This window comes from Cinclus cinclus, chromosome 3 (genome assembly GCF_963662255.1).
Source record: "Cinclus cinclus chromosome 3, bCinCin1.1, whole genome shotgun sequence".
Lineage (NCBI taxonomy): Eukaryota > Metazoa > Chordata > Aves > Passeriformes > Cinclidae > Cinclus > Cinclus cinclus.
In genome coordinates, this window is record NC_085048.1 from 43,725,768 (window position 1) to 43,749,503 (window position 23,736).

General features: G+C 37.8%; 1 protein-coding gene across 1 annotated transcript in view; it reads right to left on the reverse strand.

The window, feature by feature from the left end:
• Nucleotides 1-23,736, reverse strand: part of PDSS2 (decaprenyl diphosphate synthase subunit 2) — a 110,002-nt gene that overhangs the window by 37,777 nt on the left and 48,489 nt on the right. Inside the window, exon 3 of the mRNA XM_062488715.1 lies at nt 2,870-3,068. Within this exon, the coding sequence (XP_062344699.1) occupies nt 2,870-3,068 (199 nt within the window). The remainder of the gene's footprint in view (nt 1-2,869; nt 3,069-23,736) is intronic.

Here is a 23,736-nt window from a genome sequence, read left to right on the forward strand (position 1 = left end):
TTCCAAAAGGGTAGTTTATATAGCATGAATGTTCAAAAAAATTGTTAACACATGTGATCTGATCAATCTATTGCTTTGAACTGTAAAGGTTTTTGATGAAATTAGTGCTCATTTTCAACAGTTTTTATTAGCTTAAAAGATGTAGAACTTTGCTATGATTACAAAAATGTAGCATATGCACTCATCTGCCCTTCAATATTTTAAGCTTCAGTTGATACCACCTTTGTATTCACAATTAATGTATCATGATTTCACAAAACAAAAAATGAAAATACTTTCTTCTGAATTGTTATGTGTTCAAAAAACAAAATCTGCAATGATTTTGTAATAGCACAACAACAGTTTACCTTACAGGAGGCCTTCTAACTGACATTTCAAGACATCTAGAGTCCTTGTACCTCAGAGACCAAAAACGGTAAAACCCAAAACACCACCCCAAAACATTATTTGACATAACTTTAGCAAACTTATGAGAGGTATGAGGACTAGTTTAACAGAAAACCCCAAAACCACAAAACCTGAGCCTTGATTCTTGTTTACATTGCTACAGTTATATTCTGTAACAGTAAGCAAGAAGAGGAAAATTACTACAAATTAACAACAATTCCTATATTTAATATTATTTAAAAATCAAAGTATTACCTAAGGCAATTACCTTGCAGCCTTTTAATATCTACAGGGAAAAGCCTAAGGGAAAATAATTGACTTTGCTAATTTTACCCTTGGCAATTATAAAATAGCTCTGCATTTCATTACGACTACAGAATTTCACATCTAATTGTCAGCCCCGAGAGAAGCAGAGAGATAAATGCATCATACACAAACTCAGACAAAAATTTAACAGCAAAATAAAATTATCCTGGTAGCAGTGAGTTCAGTTATGTTAAAATGCCCTTTAATTTAAATTCTTGTCTATACAATAGCTATGCATGTCTATGGAGGTTATAGCTACCATGGACATTACCATGCATGATAAAGTGCTGCTCATTTCATTAGCCAATTTGCTAAATGTCAGCAAAAAAAGCAGTACTGTGATTTTTTTTACTTTTTACATCAAAGAACACAAAACATTATGAAGGAAAAAAGTCACAGTTATTTCACACTGCTAAAAAACAGATGCCAGATTTGAAAATTCATCATTTACAAAAGAATAAATACAGTATGCTTAAATCATTGCACCTGTCAAGAGATTTCTATAGCTTGTACTTCAATTTTTCTAACTTTGCTAGAAGGGTTAGACGTATGAAAAAGAATAATTTACTAAGTCAATCAGTTTCCATAATGGCATCCCACTTATCGTATGTAGAAGCTATGAAAGTATTTAGATGTCAGAAAAATGAAAAAAAGTGCTAAAATGTTTTGGCAGAATTTTCCAACATGCAGTATAATGATTGCTTTAAAAAAAAAAAAAGTATTTCTTTGCACTTGTGCTTCATTTCACTGTAGGCTTGTTTCCTGGCAAGTCTTCAGGGATTATACATTCCTGCTGCAATACTTAATGATGTACTAAATGCAAAGTAATAGTTGCTACATTTTATAAAATTTTCCTCCTATGTTGAAACGGAAAATTGATGTAGGGTTAAATCCTTTGGTCTGTCTCGAAAAACTTACAGGGTACTAAAAAAAATAAACTGGTACAAATTAATAATAATTACTAAAATCAATTACATCCCATTTTGGTTATGGTATGCACTATTTAATTTTTTTTCAAATACTTACTACAAGTTAGCACCATAATGGCTTAACCCGCTATTTCAGTAGACTGACATCTAATTTTCTGTCTCTTCTCTTGAATCTCAGCTCTGTGTTAGAAAATGACACCACTTCTGAGAGAAACTGTAATACTTATGATCAAAGTAGTACAGAAATACTCAACTACCACAAGGAGGTTTATCATGAGAATCTAAAAAAAAATAGACTCCTTAGGCTCACAATTACAACTATGCTGGTTATTGACAATTGCACAAGACAAACAATTATTTTACATTACAACATGGCAGCAATCTTCAAATATATGAAAAGCATCTCTGCAAAAAAGTAGTTTCCTGTTTCCATTGGAATTCAGCCACACACGTAGTTAGGTGTTACACCAGGCTGGCACAGGGATACCCAGGAATCTCTCTCCACCACAAGAGGTATTAAGAACCAGACAGATAAATGCGGATCAAGAATAATTTTGTGTGGTGGATCCTATCTGGCAAAAAGAAGAACCAACTAGAGAGAGGATCTCTTAATGTCTCCATCAGTCTCATTTTCTAAGATGATACACAACTTTTTTCTCATTGAAAAACATCTCCCTGTAAAGTTTCAGTTTGGCTAAGCAGTTGGATTGCAACTGTCCTTTAGAAGCCAGTACATCCACATTAGCAGGGCAGTCCAGTATTCAGGCACATTCAAATCCCTAACAATATTAAGAACAAAAAGTCACCTGAGACAAATCAGTAAAGTCTTTTGCTCCCCAAATTATCCAAGACACAAAACCTTTCACAAAGCACAAAGTAAAAGAAAATAACAGACCAAACATGTCTTCAGCCAGCAGTTTACCAGAGGTGTTGTAGACTGGCATGTCATGAAGATGCCACTGCATATGCCTTAAATTCACCAATGAACCACCCATCTACTATTACAGTGCTTCAGAATGTATACTAAAGACATCATCACAATAATTCCACAGGAGAATGGCAAACACGTTCACGGCAGCAGCAGCCTGCCAAATTTACAGCTATAACATGGTAAGCATGCTGATTTTTAGATGTTGCTCTCTCTCTCTATATATATATAACTGCTGATATTTTTAGGGGGCCTCTTTTTCAAAATACTTGCTAATATTTACTTGCTTTGGCAGTACAGGATTTTTTTTTCTTTTTACCTTGGTATTCTGCAACTGTGCAAGGCTTGTGCAAGCATTTGCTAGAAGAAAATCTCCACTCAAAACAGCCATTTTATTCCCAAACTGCATATCCTTCAGTGGGCCATCGCAGGACTTGAGCTCACCAATGTTTACTATGCCACGATGCACCAGAAAGGCAGTATGGATCAGCTCCGTAATCTCAGCCAGACTTCTTTGACTGAAAGAAAGAAAAGGGTCAATTATGTTTGATGCTATGAATAGAACAGAGATTCTTAGTGAAAATAAACAAACAATCACATGTGCTAAACAGGAATTTTATTAATTATCATGTAGCTCTTCTGTGTACTTCTAGAAGCCACAAACAGGAGGTGTTAAACACAGAGAACTGCTGCTAAGTATTTCCAGGCAAGCCACAGGTACCACAGGTTCCACTTGGGGGAATGCTGCCCTTTGTTTGAATTCTATCACACAATAAAGCAAAATAATCAATATAGTCCTCATGGTGCTTTATTTTTCTGTTTTGTCTACCAGAGGCTTGAGGGACACTGACATGAAGAAAATGCCAAGCAGAAAGTAATGATGGAAAGAAACAAAGGACGTATCAGCAGGGGAGTCCTGAGCAATCCAAATCCAAGCAAGAATGCTGCAGTAAATTACTACTCAAATTACAGTTAAATTAATGACAGAATACCTTGCAGTTCAATGCTATCAAAAGGGAAGGGTTCAGGCAGGAGACGAAAAACAGTTGAACATTTTAGAACTGTGTACTAATGGTATTTCACTGGTGGTTTTAGTCAGAAGCAGCAAAGGTGACTGTCTAGCAGAGGGGCCAATTTTATTGGACAGGTTTACAAATCACTTCTTACTCCAACAAATAGTGTGATACATTCTCGTTTTAGGGGTTACAAATCCCTATGAGAGGCTTGCCACAGAGATTATTCCATAGAGTTCTATTTTAATATTTTGGAAAAGGCAAGAAAAGAGTCATTAGCACAGCCCTCTCCTCCCTGCCTCCTCGCACAATCCAACCCTGCAGCCCTCAACAGTGATCGTCACTCCAAGGAACCCAGAGATGTCACCTTAGTCCAGAACAACAATGGGGTGTTGAACAGACACAATAACTGAGCTGGGGCAAGGGAGGGGGAGACAGAGCAATGCACTGGAGCATCCCTTTAATGCTAGATACACACAGGACTCATTCGTACAAAATCTTCAGCACATTCACATCTTTTCTGACTCGAGCAGTTCACTTTATATCATAGAGATTTCACATACCAGCAAAAATGCAATCCATGCCCTCAACTAAACAGATGACTAAAGGCCTTAAAGTTGTAATTAATTACAACATAGTACAAAGGCATGTTATGTTCTCCGTGCTTATTCAGAAGTGGCCAAGCACTGATCCATTGAGTAACCAAACCGTTCCGTACCTTCCCGTACAAAGGCATCTGCTGGAACAAGCTCAGGTTAGAGTCTGTCTCAGTACTAGCCCAGCGCTGAGCAGACGAATCCTGTTTCCCCTGGACAGCGCACATGTGCTCCAACTGGCCCAAACCATATGATTCTAAAGTAACCTTCTGTCCCACATATATGTGACCTGTGAACTGGTTCAGGGCAGTGCTCAGTGCCAGCTCGCAAGAGAGAAGAGATGGGGCAGCCACATGGCCTGGGCAGCACACAGAAGGCAGATGAGCTGGAGGGAGAGGATAAATAGAGGTTCCCGATGTATTTTGCCGTGCACGAAAAAAACCTAAGCTGTTTTAAAAGATGCCTTTATAATTCACAAATTGTTGGCTCCGTGCAGACAAAAACAATTCAGAAGCCAAACAGTCGTTCTCCATATAGACAGTAAATCTGAAGGATGAGACTGCTTTTCAAAGACGTGAGGGAGAAACTCGCACAACCCAGTCGCGGTATTGTAATCACGCTTGGTTCGGCTCTAACAAAGGGTTAATAAATTTTCAAGCTCGGAGAAAAAGACTAACAAGACATCCCGATGCTCCCGCTGTCATTGTCGGGGCAGCCCTTGGAGGAAATGTCCGTATCAATTCGGTTTATCAGATGGACAGCTGATCAACATTAAACAGACTGGCTCTGGGCAGACTGAGCCGAGCTACCTGCCGTGAATAGCAATGAGAGCCCTCTGCTCCCCGCCGCCGCGCTCTGCCATTTCCGACGGCCGCAGATCCCAGGACAGATGGGGATCCCTAGTGACGAGCACGTAAAGCTGCAGCTAACTCCGGCGACGGCTCATTTCCCCCAGCTGAAAGCAGGCATTAATATCCTGAGGAGACCAGGCCCGCCTCTGTGACCCCCAACTACTGAAGCAAAACAACGACTGTCCTATTTCTTCATTTAATAAGCTTTTAATGAAGGAAATCAAAATCCCCTCTTTGACTTCAGCATCGCTCTTCATGAAAAGGTTACACAAATACATCAGTGTCACGCTTCCCAAATGCTCAGGATATGGATGCTTTCATTTCTTTTTCTGTAATCCGTTTGTTCTTCAAATAGTATTCACATTATTTGTGCTAACAAGAACCATATTAGGCATATAAGCTATGTCTAATTCTGATCTTACATACTGCTCTTCCACTCTCTCTCCCCTAGCAGACTAAAAGTACAAGAATCAACGCAATTGCAGAAATCCCAGGCAATGCATTTTTTAATGCTTTTTGTGATAATCTCTAGAATACCCAGGCACAATAACAAATACACAGTGCTGCAAGATACAGGATCCTTGACATGACATTTTAAAGACCAGTATCCAACAAATAAACACTGCTGTTATGAAGTTGCTGCTAAATGACTGAAGAAATACTATATACAGCTTTCTCCATCTGGAATACAGTTCAGTAATTAAATAATTTTGTATTTGAAAGCAGCCGACCCAAACATACAAAAAAAAAAAAGTTTTAGCAATACTGGACTTAGAAATATGGCAATGAGATGACAAACTCTGACTGCTTCCATCCTGTTTTTGCTCCAGAGCCCAGAGTAACAAACAAAAGAAATGGCTGCCGCAAGAATTACCTGTACTTACCTTAGTACAAGGTACTACTGAGAAAACAGTCAACATTTCTAAACACACAAAGCTCCTAAATGGAAGTGTGCTAAGAATCAGGAGAGCTTTATTACCAAATGCTAACACGCTTCCACACATTTCACCTCTGAAGCAAGAATTCCCTGCAAACTACCACCAAAGTTGCTAATTTCAAGTCCTACTCTAAAAAGAAATAATAGGATTCTGTAAAACATATGATAAAAGGAGTCATATTAAATAGTACAGTTGTATTGAGCTTGAGTTAGTTTACCTTTCATTATCAGCTAACCATCAGAACTACACTGGGCTTCTCAAGTCATGCAAAGAAATATTTAGTAATTTAAAATGTTGGTTTTAGGCACGATATTTCAAAGAAGTGGGCCAAAGACTTAAATTAGCCACTAAAAACCATAATCAAAAATTTTTGAAGCAACTACAATGAACAAAGATAATGAAACTGATAGATCAAAAATCCTTTAAGACTTCTTACCATTGAAGCTTTGAATTAAAGTGACTAACAGTACACACCCAAGATTTGAGTATTTTCTTTGTGATTGTCAATTCAATAGTTTCCCTTCAATACAAAAAGTATTAATTTGGATGAAAAGCCTTACATTCAGGATTTAAAAATTTTTTTCTTAAATATCAGCATCCATTCCATTTCAGTGACAACTATAATAATCTTTATATACACACACCTATGAATTTGAAATAAAAAGAAATCATGTCTTTAATGGAAAATTGCATATGAAAAAGCATTAACTAAAGAATTAAAGTAATTATTTCAGGTACTGACTATGTTTTTGAGCAGCACTTGGTATCTGATTTTAGGTTTTTTTGTGAACAGTGAACAGAAAGAAAAGTTCTACGAAGACAAGAAGGTGTTTAAACTATGTTCAAGTTGATCCTGTGTGCTCTGGTGCTGGTGCTGTACCAAGATAGTTCACTCAGTCACACAGCAAGAAAGGGCAGTGATTTTTACAGTTCTTTTTCCCATTCACCTGTCAAAGCCAATGCCATGGTTAATAAACCATGTTTAGAGGAACACTGCATAGTGAGTAACAAATGCCATCATAGTGATGGAAAATCTCATTCCCATCTTGTGTGTATAGTCTCTTTTATAAGAAATTAAATAGCGGGGGGCAGGTGTTCAAGCCAGTCAACATGTATGGCAGATGCTGTGACTTCACTAACAGGAACAATTTTTAGGGCAAAACACAGATTTGAGCAGAGCACCAAATATTCACCGCATTACCATTACTCATGTATCTGTTAACCAGCAGAAAACATCTACCCACTCCTATCTTTTAACATGGTTAGAGATCAAGACTTCTGTGGTCCCTTCTGTCTCAGTCCTAAGATACAGGAGCATCTTCCACTTGAGGGATAAATCAAGTTGAAAGACATCAGTTCTATGAAGTTTGTTGAGTATGCTGCTCAATTGCATTCCTAACAACCAGTTTATTTTTAAACTGGCTACATATCCTACCTCTTTCACCTCCTTCCCTTCCTAGCATCACAATGCTTTTGAAGCAAAATTTCTACCAATGTTTCTTCACGTATTTTTCTTTATTTATTTTTTAAAAGATCTTATATTGTCACTCTCTGTCTCCCCCACCAATTACTACTTAGGTTCTTTTCCGTAACTTGTTTTAGTAAGCTCTTCCCTCAGCCCATTATAGGATTTGAAAATGTTTTCTGATTATTAGTGGGCAGATATTCACTTGAACTTGGCAAGCCAGTTTCCCTAATCATAATAGGTGGTTGGCAGTGGTGAGTGAGAAGCCTGACTTGAAGTCAGGGTCCTGTTCCCTTCCTTCTAGTGCAGGAATTTTGAAGAAGAGTTTCCACAGGTCTTGGCTTCATTGTTAGGGCTATGACAGAACAACCAATTCCCACTTCGTACTCCAGACAGCACACGCAAGTGAATGAACTTGTATCAGTTTCTGACTAGTGCCACTGATGTGCCACCACTGTCACACCACAGCATAGCCAGGAGCCTCCAGCCTGGGAGCCAGCTACCAGACTGCAAGAATCCACATTTGCACCATCATCCCCAGCAAAACAAAGCCCTAACTGCTGAACTCGTGTCTGGCTTACTCCTGCAATCAGCATCAGTGGCCAAAGAACAGTGATCGAATTTTCCTATAGCACATTTTCGTTGGATTGGATGGACTCCTCATGGCAATTCCCCTTTAAAGTCACACAGCCTAAAAGAAAAACAATCCCAGTCTGGAAACAAAAGCATCAATTATGGAAAACAGGTGACAGAATTGAGACAAAGACCTGGTAAAAATCACTAAGTCTTGCTCAGTTTAAAAGGAAGAAGTGTTAATCTGAAAAGCCAGAAGCAAAATACCACCAGAATCACTATGTCAAACTGATGCTTTCTAGTTCCCAGAGGCAGACACAAAGGCTGAGACATATAAAGAAGGTAATATCAAGAGGAAACCTGCTCAGTAAGAAGTACGCAGCTACTGTAAGATCCAGAACCAGTAACAATGCAGTTGTGTGAACAATGAGGAGCCAGTGAGCTGGGCTGACATGGTAAGAATCCAGCTACATTTGCTGTACAGACAAATCTTGTCATGCTGGGACTTTATTTGCAAGAAGAATACAAACGACATTCTGCAAGGGACAGGTATTAAAAGAACAGTGATACATGGTGGCAGGCCTAGGTATGTTTTTTTAATCCCCACAAACCAGGATATGTGAAACTTAAATAGCTTTGGATCTTATTTCAGTTATTACAGATTCCATAAGCACTAGAAACTGTTAAAACGGGAGATATCAATTACTTTTCCTGTTCTCAGAGATCCTTCCTACACTGCCAGAGAAGAAACAGACTCAAGACATGAGCCTGTACTTATGTAAGTATTGTTAGGAAAAAATGCTTTACATCTTAGGTTTTATGGCTTTTTATTTTTTAAAGGAAGCATGGCTAGCTTAACCCAACTGATCAAACCAAAGGAAAAGCCATGAGTATTCACCATAGAAAGAAAAAATTAATAAGTTATCTGGAAAAATACTTCTTGGATTACTTGAACACTGCGGCCAAAAATCAGTAATAAAATTTAGAGCTACTAATTTATAAGCATATTGTCAAATTTATAAAATCACTTATTATAAACATATTTAAAAATCACTGGTTATCCCTATGGGAAGATTCACATTTCCAAAATGAAGTAAAGCTGTCAAATGCAATATTGTGTTTTTATAAGGCAATTATCAAGATTTAAATTTTTAATAAAAGCCAGGTTGAAATTCCAGTTGGTATCTGCTATAGACTATATGAACAGCTACTCAGACTACATTAAGTACTTCACCAAGTAATAGCACGAGCTGAGATGCTTAGTTCTTCAAAGACCTACTTCTCTCATTTTGTAAATAATGATGTAGATATTCAGTGTTCCATATGCTCATGCAATAATGTATATTGGCAATACACAGGTATATTGACAATGTATTGACACTACGTTGACTTTCTAAAAGGAATTTTGCTAGCTCAAGAAATGTTGCATTTAACCTGAATTTTCTACATTAAAGACTCAATTTCTTACAAAGACCTCATATCAGAAAAATTTATGTACAAGTGAACGTGAGTTCAACATATTTGTTATATGAAAACAATACAATCCAAACCAGTATACAAACATTCTTTATAAATATGACAGATAACACTCATAGGCATATATTATACATGAGCAATATTTTCAATGATAAGCTGAATCACTTAGAAAAATTTAAATTATGAGTATTTTTTGGAAACTCCTTATGAATATTTTGCTATATGACCAAAAAGCCACAAATCCCTAGTTGAAAAGACTAAGCTCATTAAACAAAGACAAAAAAAAGTGGTTTAGACAAAGGTAAATCAGCTATAATTCCTTCCCTATCTAATTTAGACAAACTGAAAAACTGATAGGAACAAATATAGACCAGAGAAACTAGGCAAGGAAGAAAATTTATAAAGGACTAAATGAGAAAATATAGAGAGGGACAGAGAGCTGAGCAAAGGCAATTTAAAAACAGACATACTAAAAAAGCTCAAGAACAACTTTAAGAACTGCATTGGTCCATTACGTAAGGTTAGGCAGAAACAAAACCACATAAAGGCAAGGCACTGTAAAAAGCCTATTATACTTAAGCAACATATTTACACAAGCAGGTGTTTCTATCTCTTAGCCCACAAGTGAATATTGTTCATGAACAGCAGCAGTGGGTAAGATTTTACAGTTAGCAGGTCCAGAGAACTCACACTGAGGAGAGAAAGCATCAGAAAAGGAATAACACAGATAATAAACAGCAAAGAAAGTGAATCATCCTCTATATGGAGCCAACTGAGCTGGTTCAATATGCTTTACTCAAGTTTAAATATGCAAAGCAAAAAAAAGATCAATCAAAATATCTCAGTGCAGACCACATACATACAGGACTAGAGATTCTTTCAAGAAGGAAGCACCCGAAGTTTGGAAAAGGGTGGAAGAAGGGTAAAGGAACAGGTCATCCAAGATAAGCAGCTAAGATACAGAATGCAACTGTGGTCAAATAGACCAGTAGGATCCACAGATGATTTAAGGGAAGAATATTAGCAAAAGCAGTGTTTCTGTTAACCCCAAGTTTCTGATACCAGTAAAAATTAGCACTTGAAAACTTCAGCCAAGAAGAATTTGAGAAAAGTATGACTCTTCTCAACATTTTTGTCCTAACAATCAAAGCAAAGAAAATAGATGAAGTGGAGAACAAAAGCTAATTTATGCATGGAGAAGGTTGATATTGAAACAGTAGATTTGGTCACAGATATTTAAAGAAAGTTTAAGCAGAAAACAAATTCAACAGAATATGCTGATTATCAAGCAAACAGAAGATCCAGTAGCCTGAACCTAGGGAAATCCAAAAAGAATAAAGGGAAGGCATTTTCCAAAATCTCTTGCAAAGTGCAACAATGGACTCTCCATCAACAGTGCCATTGAAGGTAACACCTGATGAACACCCATTACACAAATACTAAAACTGATTAAAGCTGGGGAAATCCTATGTTTTGTAAGGCAGCCAAAATGACTACCAGAATGATCTCTCTCTTAGTTATTCATATATGAATGAACAGTAAAGGCAAGGAAAGGAAATTTTTCAGATAATAAAGAGAAGATGACTAGATTTACCAGCATATGTTGGTCCTTCTATCTGAAAACTTACCATTGGCCAGAAGCCCATTTTTCTTTAAGGAGATAAAAATACTCTCAGCACTGAGATTTACAAATGCATTTATTTCAGCCATCTTCTTCAGAACAAACACTAAAACCAGAACCATTCGGCCCATTAGAGTTACCCCCTATTCCCAGCACAGGAGCACACAAAGCCACCATCAGGCAGGGAACCCCTTCCATTACAGCAGGAATATTAATTCTGTCTTACAGTGCATAGAAAATAAATATTTCAAAATATATTTGAAGCAAGTTCTGCAAGAGGAAACAACCTACATTCAAGATTCATGTCTGTCTTCACATATTTAGATATCCACACTGGTAATGCAGTATTAACCTGGGAATACATACAAATATTCCCACTAAGACCAGGAGATAAAGAAAAACAGAAACCTTCTGCAAAATTATTTTATGGATATAAGGGTGTGTATTTTACATAAGTATACATGTTTTATTTAATTATGGTTTTCCATATAACCATTAGGAGGTTCTAGCCATGCAAGTCACATTTATTAAAGGCAGCATGTCAAATAAGAGTTGACAATTACAGGCTATATCAATACACATTATGCCAGATGGTAATGAGCCTTACACAGAGGGCCAGCCATCCAAAATAATCACACCATTTTCCACAGAAATGTTGAAGAGGTTATGGTTTATTACACAGTGCTCATTAGATATACAGTGGCAGCATTAGCAATTTTTCCTTCATTTGTGTCTCATTTAAGACTCTGCCCCCACAAGCCCATTCAAATTAGTACACAAGGTTAAAATCATTATGGTCAGTGGGAAAAAAACAATTAAGTTTTATTTTTATTTTACAGAAATGGTAGATCAAAGGTCCCTGGAATCTATTATTCTCTCTACTATTATCTAACACAGGATACTAAAAGGAAGGAAATTCACTGCCATTTGCTGTGAAGATAACTGATTTTAAATGGGTAAACTCTGTATTTCTTAATTAATACCTCTAAATGGAAACAAAAGTTAGGTTGTGATACAAAGTGAAAAAAAGTCAGAAAACAAAAAGTTGAAACTGAACTTTCAGCCTTGGCTTTGAACTTTCTCATCTGCTTTTCAATCTGTTGCTTTAACAGCACGGAAGTATTTAAGTGTCCAAAAGGCAACTAATCCTTCACAGCAGGTGGAAAAAACAGTTGTCTCAAATAACCAGAGTGTCATCTCTGAGAAAACACCTTTAAGATGATTTAAAGTACCTTTCTAGTCAGCTGCATATGTTGACTTCCAGTTAGAAAATTACTGTTGGAGACATTTATTTCCCTGCCTTTTTGTGTTTGTAGATGATACGGGGGTGAAAAGATGTAAGCAGGCGAAAGTGAAAATTTGTCAGCACAAGCAAAGATATGTTTATGGGGGACATTTATGCCAACGTCCCCCATCCCCCACACTCCAAGTGACAGCCAGCATTTGGAAGTCATAAAACTGTGAAAGAGAGGAAGAACTTAAGTACTGGAAGTGCCACCTGACAACCTGACAATGCAGAGCATTGTCTTTCCAGTCCAAGCTCCACTTCTGAAGCGTGCCACGCATCACTCGGGAATCTGGGTCTCCCATCAGGCAGCCACCCAGCTCTCAAGGCCAGGGCATCCTCACACCTCCTTCCTCGGCCACCCCTGCCGAGTTACCCTGCCATTACACAAAGCCTTGAATTATTCATTCAGCCAGATGGCAAAAGAGTGAAAAAAGTCAGTGTGCAGGAGATTATGGGAGAGAAAGGCAGGACACCTGGACTCCAGATTCCGTTCCACTAAGTAAATTACCGGAAGGGAAACATTACAAACTCAAGCATTCTTGACCTAGATGTCCTATATCCCTGTGTTTAGAGAAATCTCCTGAAAAGTCAGGCAGAGGAGCACTTTTGCATCCTTTCATATTCTTGAGAAAGCCAAAACTGGACTTCTTGAATCCTCAGTGAATGCTTAGCCAGTGGCGAAAGACCATAAACCAATGTTAACAGCACATCTCCAGTTTGACAATCCAGTTAGAAGATTTCCTAGTTAAACTGACTAACAAATTTTATCTGTTTCAAAATTATTTGAAAGACAAAAAGCAAGTTTTAGTTAAATAGGGTCTTAGAAAAAATGTTTACAAAATTAAAAAGAATTCCATTAATTCTAGGCAATGCCAGTCTTATGACAACTGAACAGGTACTCTGGTAAAAAACCCCAAACATTTACTGCTTTTAGTTAACAACATAATTTTGCAAAAAAGGTCAACCTAATACCTGCCCTTTGTGCAACTCATTTTACTACTGACAAAGCCACTTACCTTAACAAGGTGGCACTTCTGCAGGCAGACACCAGCAAATATGTAGCAAGTATGAAACCTGTGCCATGTGAAACAAATCCAAGCCCTGATTCATTATATGACCCAAGGGGCATCAGGCTAATTTAAAGGTCTAAACAGAACATAGCAAACATCATACAAAAGTTTTATAGAGTTATTCCATGCCAAGTTTCCAGACAAGTCAGACTAAGTTTAAATTCTGCAATGTTAATTCAAAAATGAACACCAGCAGCCAACTCCAAAAACACTGCTCATGAGAAAGCCCACCCCTTCACAACTGCAACTGGTTTAGAAATAACAAAACAACTGCTGTTTCCTTAAAACAAATGTATTATATTTCTAATAGTTAAAGATAAAAATAAGACAGTTATAACTGATGGAGTGAAAGAAGAGCAAGCTAAGAGAAGAGTTTACAATGGAGTTAGCATGAAGGACTTCCTTTTGGCTTACTGAAGTGAGCAAGTTTTAGGTATTGTAAACAAGAGTCAAAGAAAAGGCAAGACAGGAGGTGAACAGGAGCTTTGGCAACAGTTGCTGTAGTATGGCTTTGGGAAAATGTGATGGTAGAATACACGATGCAAAGACAGACAGTAAGACTCAGAACTGAATAATGTATGCTGACCAAAACCCTCAAAAGATGAGGTATGAACCAAAGGATTAATTTGTAGACTAGATGACCTTGCTATCACCACAGCAGAAATCAAAAGGAACATTATGATGGAGAAAATCACATATTTTGTTATGGAAATGACCAACATTCATTCTCATATGATGGCAGCATGTATCAGCCAGACTGCTTGTGGGCAACATTCAGGGTGCCCATCCATCCAGGATTATCCATATTTGCTCTAGAGCCTCTCAACAACATGTATCCTCCAATTACATCTCATGCATCTATTCCATAAGAAATTTCACATCATGGTTTAAAAATAGTTTTGACCACTCTGTGGTTTATTTAGTCAAAATACTTAAATACTTGCACTAAAACAGCTAAAAAGACATGAAGGGAAATAAAAGGTCTCACAGGTAAATGCAAGAAACAGGCTACTAACAATTAATTTATGAACATACTTTTTCCTACATTTTATTCACTTTTTCTCAGCCCTGCAAGACTGAAACATGACTATAATTTTATCTGCAATGACTATGGGAGACAGTTTGAACCACTATTAACAGAAATTCCCATTCCTGTGCATTGTCAGCTATTCTGAGACCGCCAGCTTGACTTATTACTCCCAGTTTTTCTCTGAAATCTCTCTGAAGAGTTTGTCTGTAATTGTATTAAATGTAGCTGAAAGATAAGGTGCACTAACCTTGACATTAAATCTCTAGTACTAATGACACCTGAAATACATGGAACCTTTTTATGGGAGAGCAAAAAGAAGGTAACCTTTTTATGCCATGAAGAATGAACACTTGATAAATGAGCAGTCCTATTAAGAGGATAGATTGTTCATATGTCTAACTGCACAAGAAAAAGGCATTAAAAAAAATGTGGATCACCAGAATACAGTGTACCAGATAGGGTTGGGGTTTATTTTATAGCTATATATATATTTATCATGCTTACGTAACAATTACTGTGTATCCTGAAATACCCATAACTATCCAAGACACAGAGGAGATTAAAAAAATCCAAACATACTGGTCACACAACCACAGATAGCTCATGGAATGAAGTAAACCTGTCATACTCTTAACAGCTGTAACTACATTTGTGTTTGTCAGCAATTAAAAGTATGGTTATCACAGGGGCTCTCCTCTCCCCTCCAGAGCCTTTAATGCTCAGAACTGGATAGGGACATTAATATCATACATTAAAATGGTATTTTATAGGAATACTTTTGCTTTCCACAAAGCAGAAGTATGCAGCAGATGGGTATTGCCTGCCATGTACAAGGAAAGAGACTAGTAGCTAAAGGGAGACAGCAGATTCTCAGAGACCTTGTCCCATACACCAGGTGTGTTGACAGAATTGCCAGCAGGGAAAGGATAATAAACCTTTTGGAGCAAGGCAACGACTGCTGCTTCTGGGACCATATCAGCATAGTAACAAGCATTTGGTGCTGTTGAGGTCTGCAAAGTTTTGTCATTATTATTCGTATATACTTGATGCAAATGGCATAAGGTGTGATATTGAGAAAAATGTGTCCTTTGACTAAAAAAAATGATTTACAATATTATACCCTTGGCACAATTTCCATCTATTTTTACCTTATTAAAATATAAGGTATCTGAAAATTTCATGCTTTCATTTTTCGGTTCTTTCATCCCAGAATGATTCAATCTATACACTTTAAGAAGGAATAAAATGACATCAACCAATTCAAGCAACATTAACCGCAAGCAAGTGATGATGGAGAGACAGCTATATGCTAACAAGCCACCTTTGAGAAAAAACTTCATTTCTGCAGAATTCCTACCAGAGTCCACAAAACAGGATCCTTTCCTGACTGCAGCTAATACTGGAGGCCTTGCTAAAATTTAATTTTCCTACTGGAACAGCAATGAATGTAGCTGAACCTTTTGCACTACTTTTGTTGCATGGATATCAAAAAGCCAGAATGAAATTTCAGTTATAAGAGACTGAAGCAAGCTCTCCACGCAACAGTGTCTAGATGAAACATAGCAATTATGAGAAAGAAATCAGAAATACTATACAGTATAAAACAGAATTTGCTTAAATGCATAATTTATTTGGCTGCATCTTCTTTTTCCATAAAAATGTACACAAGTTTGGCCAAGTCTTAGGAAAAATTAAAAACTACAACTCCAAATACTTAAATGGACTTCAGGAACCAGACAATCAGGCTCACAAAATCTCACATGTATCAAACGTGCTCCATAATCATGCTGGCACTGTTGATCAGAAGTTTTCAATTGCTGCAAACCCTATAAAAAAACCCATCATCTTTCTGATTTCTCTTTTGACTGCATAAGCACCTCCTCAAATACAACACAGTGAAAACACCATATTGTGTTCATATTCTTGAAATCTTTATCCCTAGTACTCCAACTCCTTACTCCTCAAATCATCAATCACTTTTATATATGTACTCATACACCCACCTTTATACTGGAATATATTAAAAATAACCAATTGTTGTCCAGGAACACAGTGCCCTGTCTACACCACCAGCATATTATTGCTGCCTTTCTTTTTATTATTGTTTGCTCTAGAAGCATCTCAGAGCTGTCAAATTGCACATGAAAATCTACTAAAGGTTAAAGGCCAGATACCAATGAAGCCACAAGAAATATTCATTCATGTAATGTGATTAGGGTCCAGAACATGCCATTATTTCAAGTGGAAGAGAAAGAACACTGAGTAACCTTTATACAATCTCACATTTTCATATGCATATACTCATGGAGCTCTCAGCTCCACCCCAGCAGATGAAAAACGTTGCAATATCTTCAGTTACATTATATCAGAGTACTGACTGAATCTTACTAAGAAAATAAATTAACTGGTGCAGTATGCCTTGTAATAGTTAACTTCATAATTGCTACAATTTTCCAAGAATTGCAGAAATTTGTATTGAAACTGGATAACTGAATTGTAAAATTTGTCAAGGGACACGTTAATAGGACAGAAAGAGGATAGGTGGTACTTCAGCAAGTGAAAAAGCAAGGGAAATATTTTGGGACTGTAGGACAAATAAATTATTTAGATACAGTTATTTAAAAACTTGTAGGGAAGCAATTGGTCATATTGATGTCATAGTTCTGATGGAGATAAGCAGTCTCAAAAGCTGTTGTGTGCTTTCATCACAATGCTGGATTATACTTAGGTGATGGTTGGAAATTCCTCTTCACAAATACTATTACATTTTTTTGCAAAAGAAATGTGAAAGTTCTCAAGTAGAAAATGTTTGCATGGGGAAGGTTTTACAGCAAACACAGTTCTGGTGAAGTGCTCTGGTATGTGGCCATGCCATGTCGCAGGAAGGCTGTGCCAGGCCTTGTTCCCACAGGTCACCTGGCTTTTCTCTGAAAAGCTCCCACTGGGTTGACAGCAGGGCCTCCCACAGCTGCTCCAGACCCACTGCAGAATTCCACCAGTGCTGCTCTGGCTTTGTACGCTATGCTGCACATCGTGGCAGTCCAGTTCTCACTTCACAAGCAGTGGGAGGAAGAAGCTCCAAGAAAAGGGAGGGCTGGACAGACAGACAGAGGTGACATTACAGTTTCTCTAAGGTAAGCCATCCCTATCATGCTTTCTCTGATACTGAAAATCACTTCCTTTTTGGAAATGGAAAATGGAAATCAGACACAGTTTGTGATATACATGCTGAGTTTATCTTGCTCAGCCACCTAGTGCTATAAAGACTTATTTTGAACAAATTTTGAGCCCATATTTCTGAACAGTCTTTGATCAGCTCTAATGCAGTGCCTTTTAATTTACTCTACAATGTAAGAAGACCTTTTCTTATTCAACACATAATTGCTGTATTTGCACATGCTAAGTATGCCGAAAACAATAAAAGTTAATGAAGAAAAGTACTGGTTGTAATGAATTAGTAATATTGTTAGATTTGTATTTGGAGTTGATTTTTATTGTTGTGGATGGAAGATGATCAATAGGAATATGTAATCAAGTTGTATGTGCTTTTCATCTCCTGAGACTCATCTTGTAAATGAGATGATAAATCTCACAGGATTTATCCTGGAGAGAAAAAAATAAATAACATAATTTAGAATAACTGCTTGGATTTCCCCTCACTAAAAGCTATGGGAAAGCTACCAAGGACTGAGAGACAGAATTACATATTTCTAAAAGATTATAAAAGACATCACTGCTCATATTTTGACATACTTTTCCCATTATCTTTCAAACAATTTTGTCAAGAGCATTGTACTCCTTAATGTACTTAGATATTGAATATTTTAGGACCATGCATTTTCTCTACCAGTTAATTAGCTAAGCTTCCAAAGTACTTGCTAGTTGGGATACTGTACCTTTGCTGAAAGCCAGCCTTCCAGAAGATAGAAATAAGAACAGTAAGTCCCAAAGGAAATCATTTTTATGATAAAGAGTCCTAATGTGCCCCAGTAAAGGTGAGGATTGATTGTTATGGACTATTGTTACTATAATTAGAAGTCAAACACCAATTAGCAGTTCCATTAATAAGATTAATCTCTGCAATATCTGCAGCTGAGACCCAGGGCTTGTGTGCAATAAGCCAATGTGGATTAAAAGTGCAACAGCTACTCTGTACTAAAACTCCCAGGCTGAATACTTACATCACACAAAAGATAACACCTCTGCTTTCTTAGAGTTTTGAGTTTCATATGCTACACTACATACACTATTGGTCTTACTACATTTTTCTCATTTATTACTTTTCATTTTGTTTAAACATGTTCTACCATGATTTAGCAGTCATTGATGGGGATAGCTGCAATGGAGCATGAGGTCTCCCAAACTTTGGTTCACAGCCATTCCCTGGGCATTGCACCAGGTCAAGAAAAATTTAATTTAGTTTCCATTACTAGTAAACCCAGAAAAGTAGTAATGGGAAAAAAAAAACAACAAAAAAAATTTCTTACAAATATGAAAGTACTCTTCACATGATAGAAGTCCATTGTAGAGTTAGGAATAATTTTTTTACTTGAAAATAGGAAAGTAAGAAACAGTCAAATCCAATCTCTGAAGTTAACACCTTATGCAGTTCAGAGTACAGAAATTGAAAGAAGAGCAAGATCTGAAATAAGGTGAAGAGTCACACGCTTGCGCTCTTTGTATTTTTGTAGGTACGGAAATAATAATTTGTATCATCTTTGGTTTTATTTTATGCGTGTTTTACCTTTCAGAATAACTCTCAAAGAGAATTTGTCCACAGATATACACACCTACACCACACAAGGTAAAAAGAAGGCTTTTGTAAAATTTAGTAACAAACTGGTCAAAGCAACCTCTAAGTTTCATTTACACTCTAGCAATACGATAAACTTCACCACCTTCACCAAAATTTACTCATGTTTCCCGTGGTTAATTAGCCAGGAGGTTTTGTAATGAATTTGCTTTTTCATTTCTTTCTTTCTTTTAAAGGGGGACTATCTAATTGCTTTCCACAGATCCCACAGATAATCAAATATAGATTAATGAAAAGACACATTACAGTTGGAAAGCATTTAAACAACTATTTAAAATTACAAACATCTTTAAACTTGTCTACAGTAGAAAGAATCTGCTGTGAAGATACAGCTTACAGAGTAAAAGACCTGTTTTGCCAGAGAGCATTGACCTGCTCCTAAAGCAGAAGGCAGCCCTTTCCTACTGTAGCCATCTACTCTGACTGGAGATGTGAAAGCCACCTGAGCATCAGCATCTCTCAGCTGTTTGGCTCCATTCACAAGAACAGGACAGAAGCTACTTGCAATAACTGGAGCTCTCAGGGAATGCAGGGCCAAAGGTGCATATCCTCATGCAGTATTTATTCTGTTTTCACTCAGCGTGGAACACCTCTTACATTTCCTCAATTTCCAGATAAGGTGTGCTCACACCTCATATGCTGTTATGCTAAATACATAAAGCAGAGTATTGCCATTTCAGATCCTTCTCACCCATAAAATCCCAGCTCTACAGCAGACCAGGCCACAGGCATAAGTAAAGCCAACCAACCAGTGTTCATTTGTACATATTTTTGCAGACTGCAAGTCTCAAAAGCATACAAGGATCAGCATATTACCTTTGAGCTTTTGACTACACTAGTCCATACTTATCTTTGCAGACTGAAGTTGTCCAAGGATCATCATTCACGTAAGCTTGGATTCCCTGAAGGCAGCTTGAGTGCTCCTCATGCATACAACAATTAAAGACTGCTCTAACAAGCACAACATCACCTCTGTTAACGACTGCCATGGCATGGGTTTTGGAGAACAGATAGAGCTGCAGATGGTGAGCTGTCACCTTTGAGAAATAAAAGAGAATCCTAATGTCCCCATTAATGCGCAGCAATTTGTCCCTAAGACAAACAAGACCTTTATACTTGTGTTCTTAAAGTAGGTCTTGACACAGTTGCCATTTTTAATTCTGAAAATCTTAGGATGGAAAGTTCTTTGGCTACTTCAGCTGTCAAATGACCCTAAGACAGACCCAAAAGACACCCAACAGGCTAAATTATGCCAACATCAGCATAGCCACCTGTGAGCTCCACAGTCGTGAATGCACACCAATGACAGCATTAGACACAGAGCTGAGGCTACAGGCCAGGGCTAGAATGCTCACTCATTTGTTTAAAACACATCTTTATTATCACCTTGCGAAGAAGACTCTGTTCTTGAAAGACCTGATCCTCATGAAGAAAGCTAGATGAGTCTGACCTCATTGCTGACTCCACTTTCTGAAGGAGGTGGGTCAATAGACCTCCTGATATCCCTTCTAACTTGAATTATCCTGTGAACCTAGATATATTATCAGCATCATCTGTATAACACTAAAGGAGGTTAATGGAAGGTCAAACTTTCTTTGAAGATGGCATAAAGCTCTTTGGAATATAGGGAATGGAAATTAAGGCAAAGCTTTGTTTTCATATCAAGCAAGAAGCTGGGAGAAAGCTAGACAGAACTGCAAAGGAATAGAGCAGTATGTCCTCTGTCCTTACAGTCCTTAGAAACACACCTACCCCCTCTGACTTCTTTGCAATCAAAGAAGCATGTAGAGAAAAAGAAACCTAAGGTGAATGAATCTCTGGCTAAGATCTGGATTTAAGTCTTAAGTGTTCCTTAGAGGAGGTTAGACCAAGATGACTGTGATATGGCCACAATGACAAAGAGCATGTGAAATCATTTTGTGACCCTGTTCGTGTGTGCGCGCGCCTCCAAAAAAGGGAACTCAAGACAACTCAGTATTGGAACATATCAAGCAGAAGATCCACCACCATAGCAAGGAGATGGCATCTGCTGCCAACTTACTCTTAAACAGGGCTTTTATTGGAAGCAGCATCGATGCTGGTTCCAAAATAATTACTGAAAGACTCAGAAGAAGGAATCAATGTTCACGATTCTTGTCATTACAGCATTGCCACCACTCTTCCAAGCAGCAGGAAGGATTCTGATTCAGAAACAAGTTTATCCAGTGAGTACCTTCTTGTAGTAAAGCATGTTCATCTCGCAAAGTGATGAATTACTGGAGCCGTAAAGGCCAGCTGCATCGTCCTGAGGAAGAAGGTACAATGACAGAGACAAGTATGGATAGTCCAAATCTGGATATACCAGGTTTTAGTACAGAACTGAAATAGTACTTTCTATATTCCTATTTCAATATTCCCTATTGATTAAAAGGTCTTTGCTTGTCAATGACCACAGGATCCCCAGTGTGAACGCACAGGCAGATTTGACTGAAAAAAGGGCTGTTTTAAACCTCTGACAAGCATCCAAGGAAACTGGCAGAGCTGACTCAATGGATGGCAATAGTAGAGGGTATTTTTAAAATCAGCACTAATACGGGAAAAAAAACAAAAAGCAAAACAGAGATAAGAAAATAACTTGCTGTGTTAGAGCCAAGGATACTGATGGCTGAAGAGAAGGCCCAAGTCTGGTCTTTGGTGTCACTTGCATTTTAAGCTGCAATACAGAGGCTATGTTGTCAGGTATCCATTACTCAGTATAATGCCAAGGAGATCCCTCAGTCCCCAGGCAGTAGTGTCTGGCAGTGCCAGACATGAGCAGAAAAAGACACCCCTTTGGGTACTTTGAGAGAGGACCCAAGCCAGTTCTGGTATCTTCAACTGTGAGAATGTAGCACCACCATGAAATGTAAAGCTGTCAGTGTTCAGAAATCACATGATCCCAAAGTTTCAATTACAAACCTCACTTCCAGCAGCAAAGTAAAATAATAGCAAGCTGCATACTTCACTATACAAGTGAGTTTTGCTCTGAGAGAAGGCAATGCAGTGTCAGACTCTAGTATAATCACCAGTTAGGAAATGGATCTCAAAGCCCTTATGAAGCTCTAGCCTCCTGTGTCACATCTGACGTATTCTCTGATACCATTAGCATGATAAATTATCATTAATTTGATTCTGCCTATATCCAAATGTGAGTTCTGTTTTCTCTTTAGCACAGGAGTAAGGAGTTTCAAGGGAATATGGGATGCATGCTTTACTTGAGTACAGGCAATGACATCAACTCTTACATGATACTGTTTGCATACTCTGTAGTGAGCACTACAATCGACCCTTATATTTGCAATGCTTCTGTAGCCAAGGAAATATTTTCTTTAATGCTAAGAAACCAGCAGAAAGTTTTAATTTTGGGAATCTGTCCAGCAGCTGAAATTGAGCTGTTTATCATGCTGCTACTTCTCTTCATCCTCTTTTGGGATCACTGGTGCTGAGCTGGAAGTAAAGCCAGGTTCTTTTCCCTGCCAATAGGAATAAAGTGAGGTTGCTGCCAACACGACAGGGAGGTGGCTGTACAGTGTAAAGCCTGCCAGGCAGGCTTTTATAACACTTCCTCCCTTATCTTCAGCATGGCTTATAAGGCAACCAGCAGTTACTATGATACCCTTGCACACAATGACCCCCATGGCCCCAAATTAATGCAGGCAGATCACGATTCTTGCAAATTATGAAGTGCTAAAGCTGAAGGCAATGCTGGCCAGAGGCAGCACTATTTAACTACACTAGCCCTGCTCCTGTAACTACCTAAATTGTAATCCTCATTATTCTGGAAAAGATTGTTCTCTGGTAGCAGGCATTGGTTTTGTTCCATTGTGTACCAGTGAAAAACAGATGCCAGCTAGGAAGCTAAATTATCTATTTTTATACATTTAGGTCAATTGTCCCTTGAATCGACATATCTAGAGAACAAGAGAATAGGATATTTTTTTTTTCTATTCCAAATTCAGCTCTCAGTATATTTCTGTTTTAATTTTAATTTTTGTATTCCTTTATTGTGATTTAAGAATATGAAATAGCGAGAAGATGTTATGCAGAATGTGCCAAATTCCAGGATGAAAAAGTCTACCATGTTTTTTTGCGGGTTTTTTAAGTTAAATTATTATCACAGTGTTATATCTTTCTGGTTACAGATTGTACATTTAGTGTAGTACCAGTTACAGAGGACTGATGTAAGCTGGCTATCAACAGCAGGACTGAATATTTAAATACAGCACAGGAACTGGTTCCAACACAAACACTGGGAAAAGAAAGACAGGGCTGGTGCAGTTGCTGACAAGTACTGGAACAACTTAGCTCATGCTCAGATTTCAGAAACGCAATTAATTAATCACTACTAAGCATCCTAAAATCAAGTGAGCCATATCCCAGCTAATAGTCCACAATATAGTGTTCACAGCACGTAAGTATCAGGCAGCAAAGATG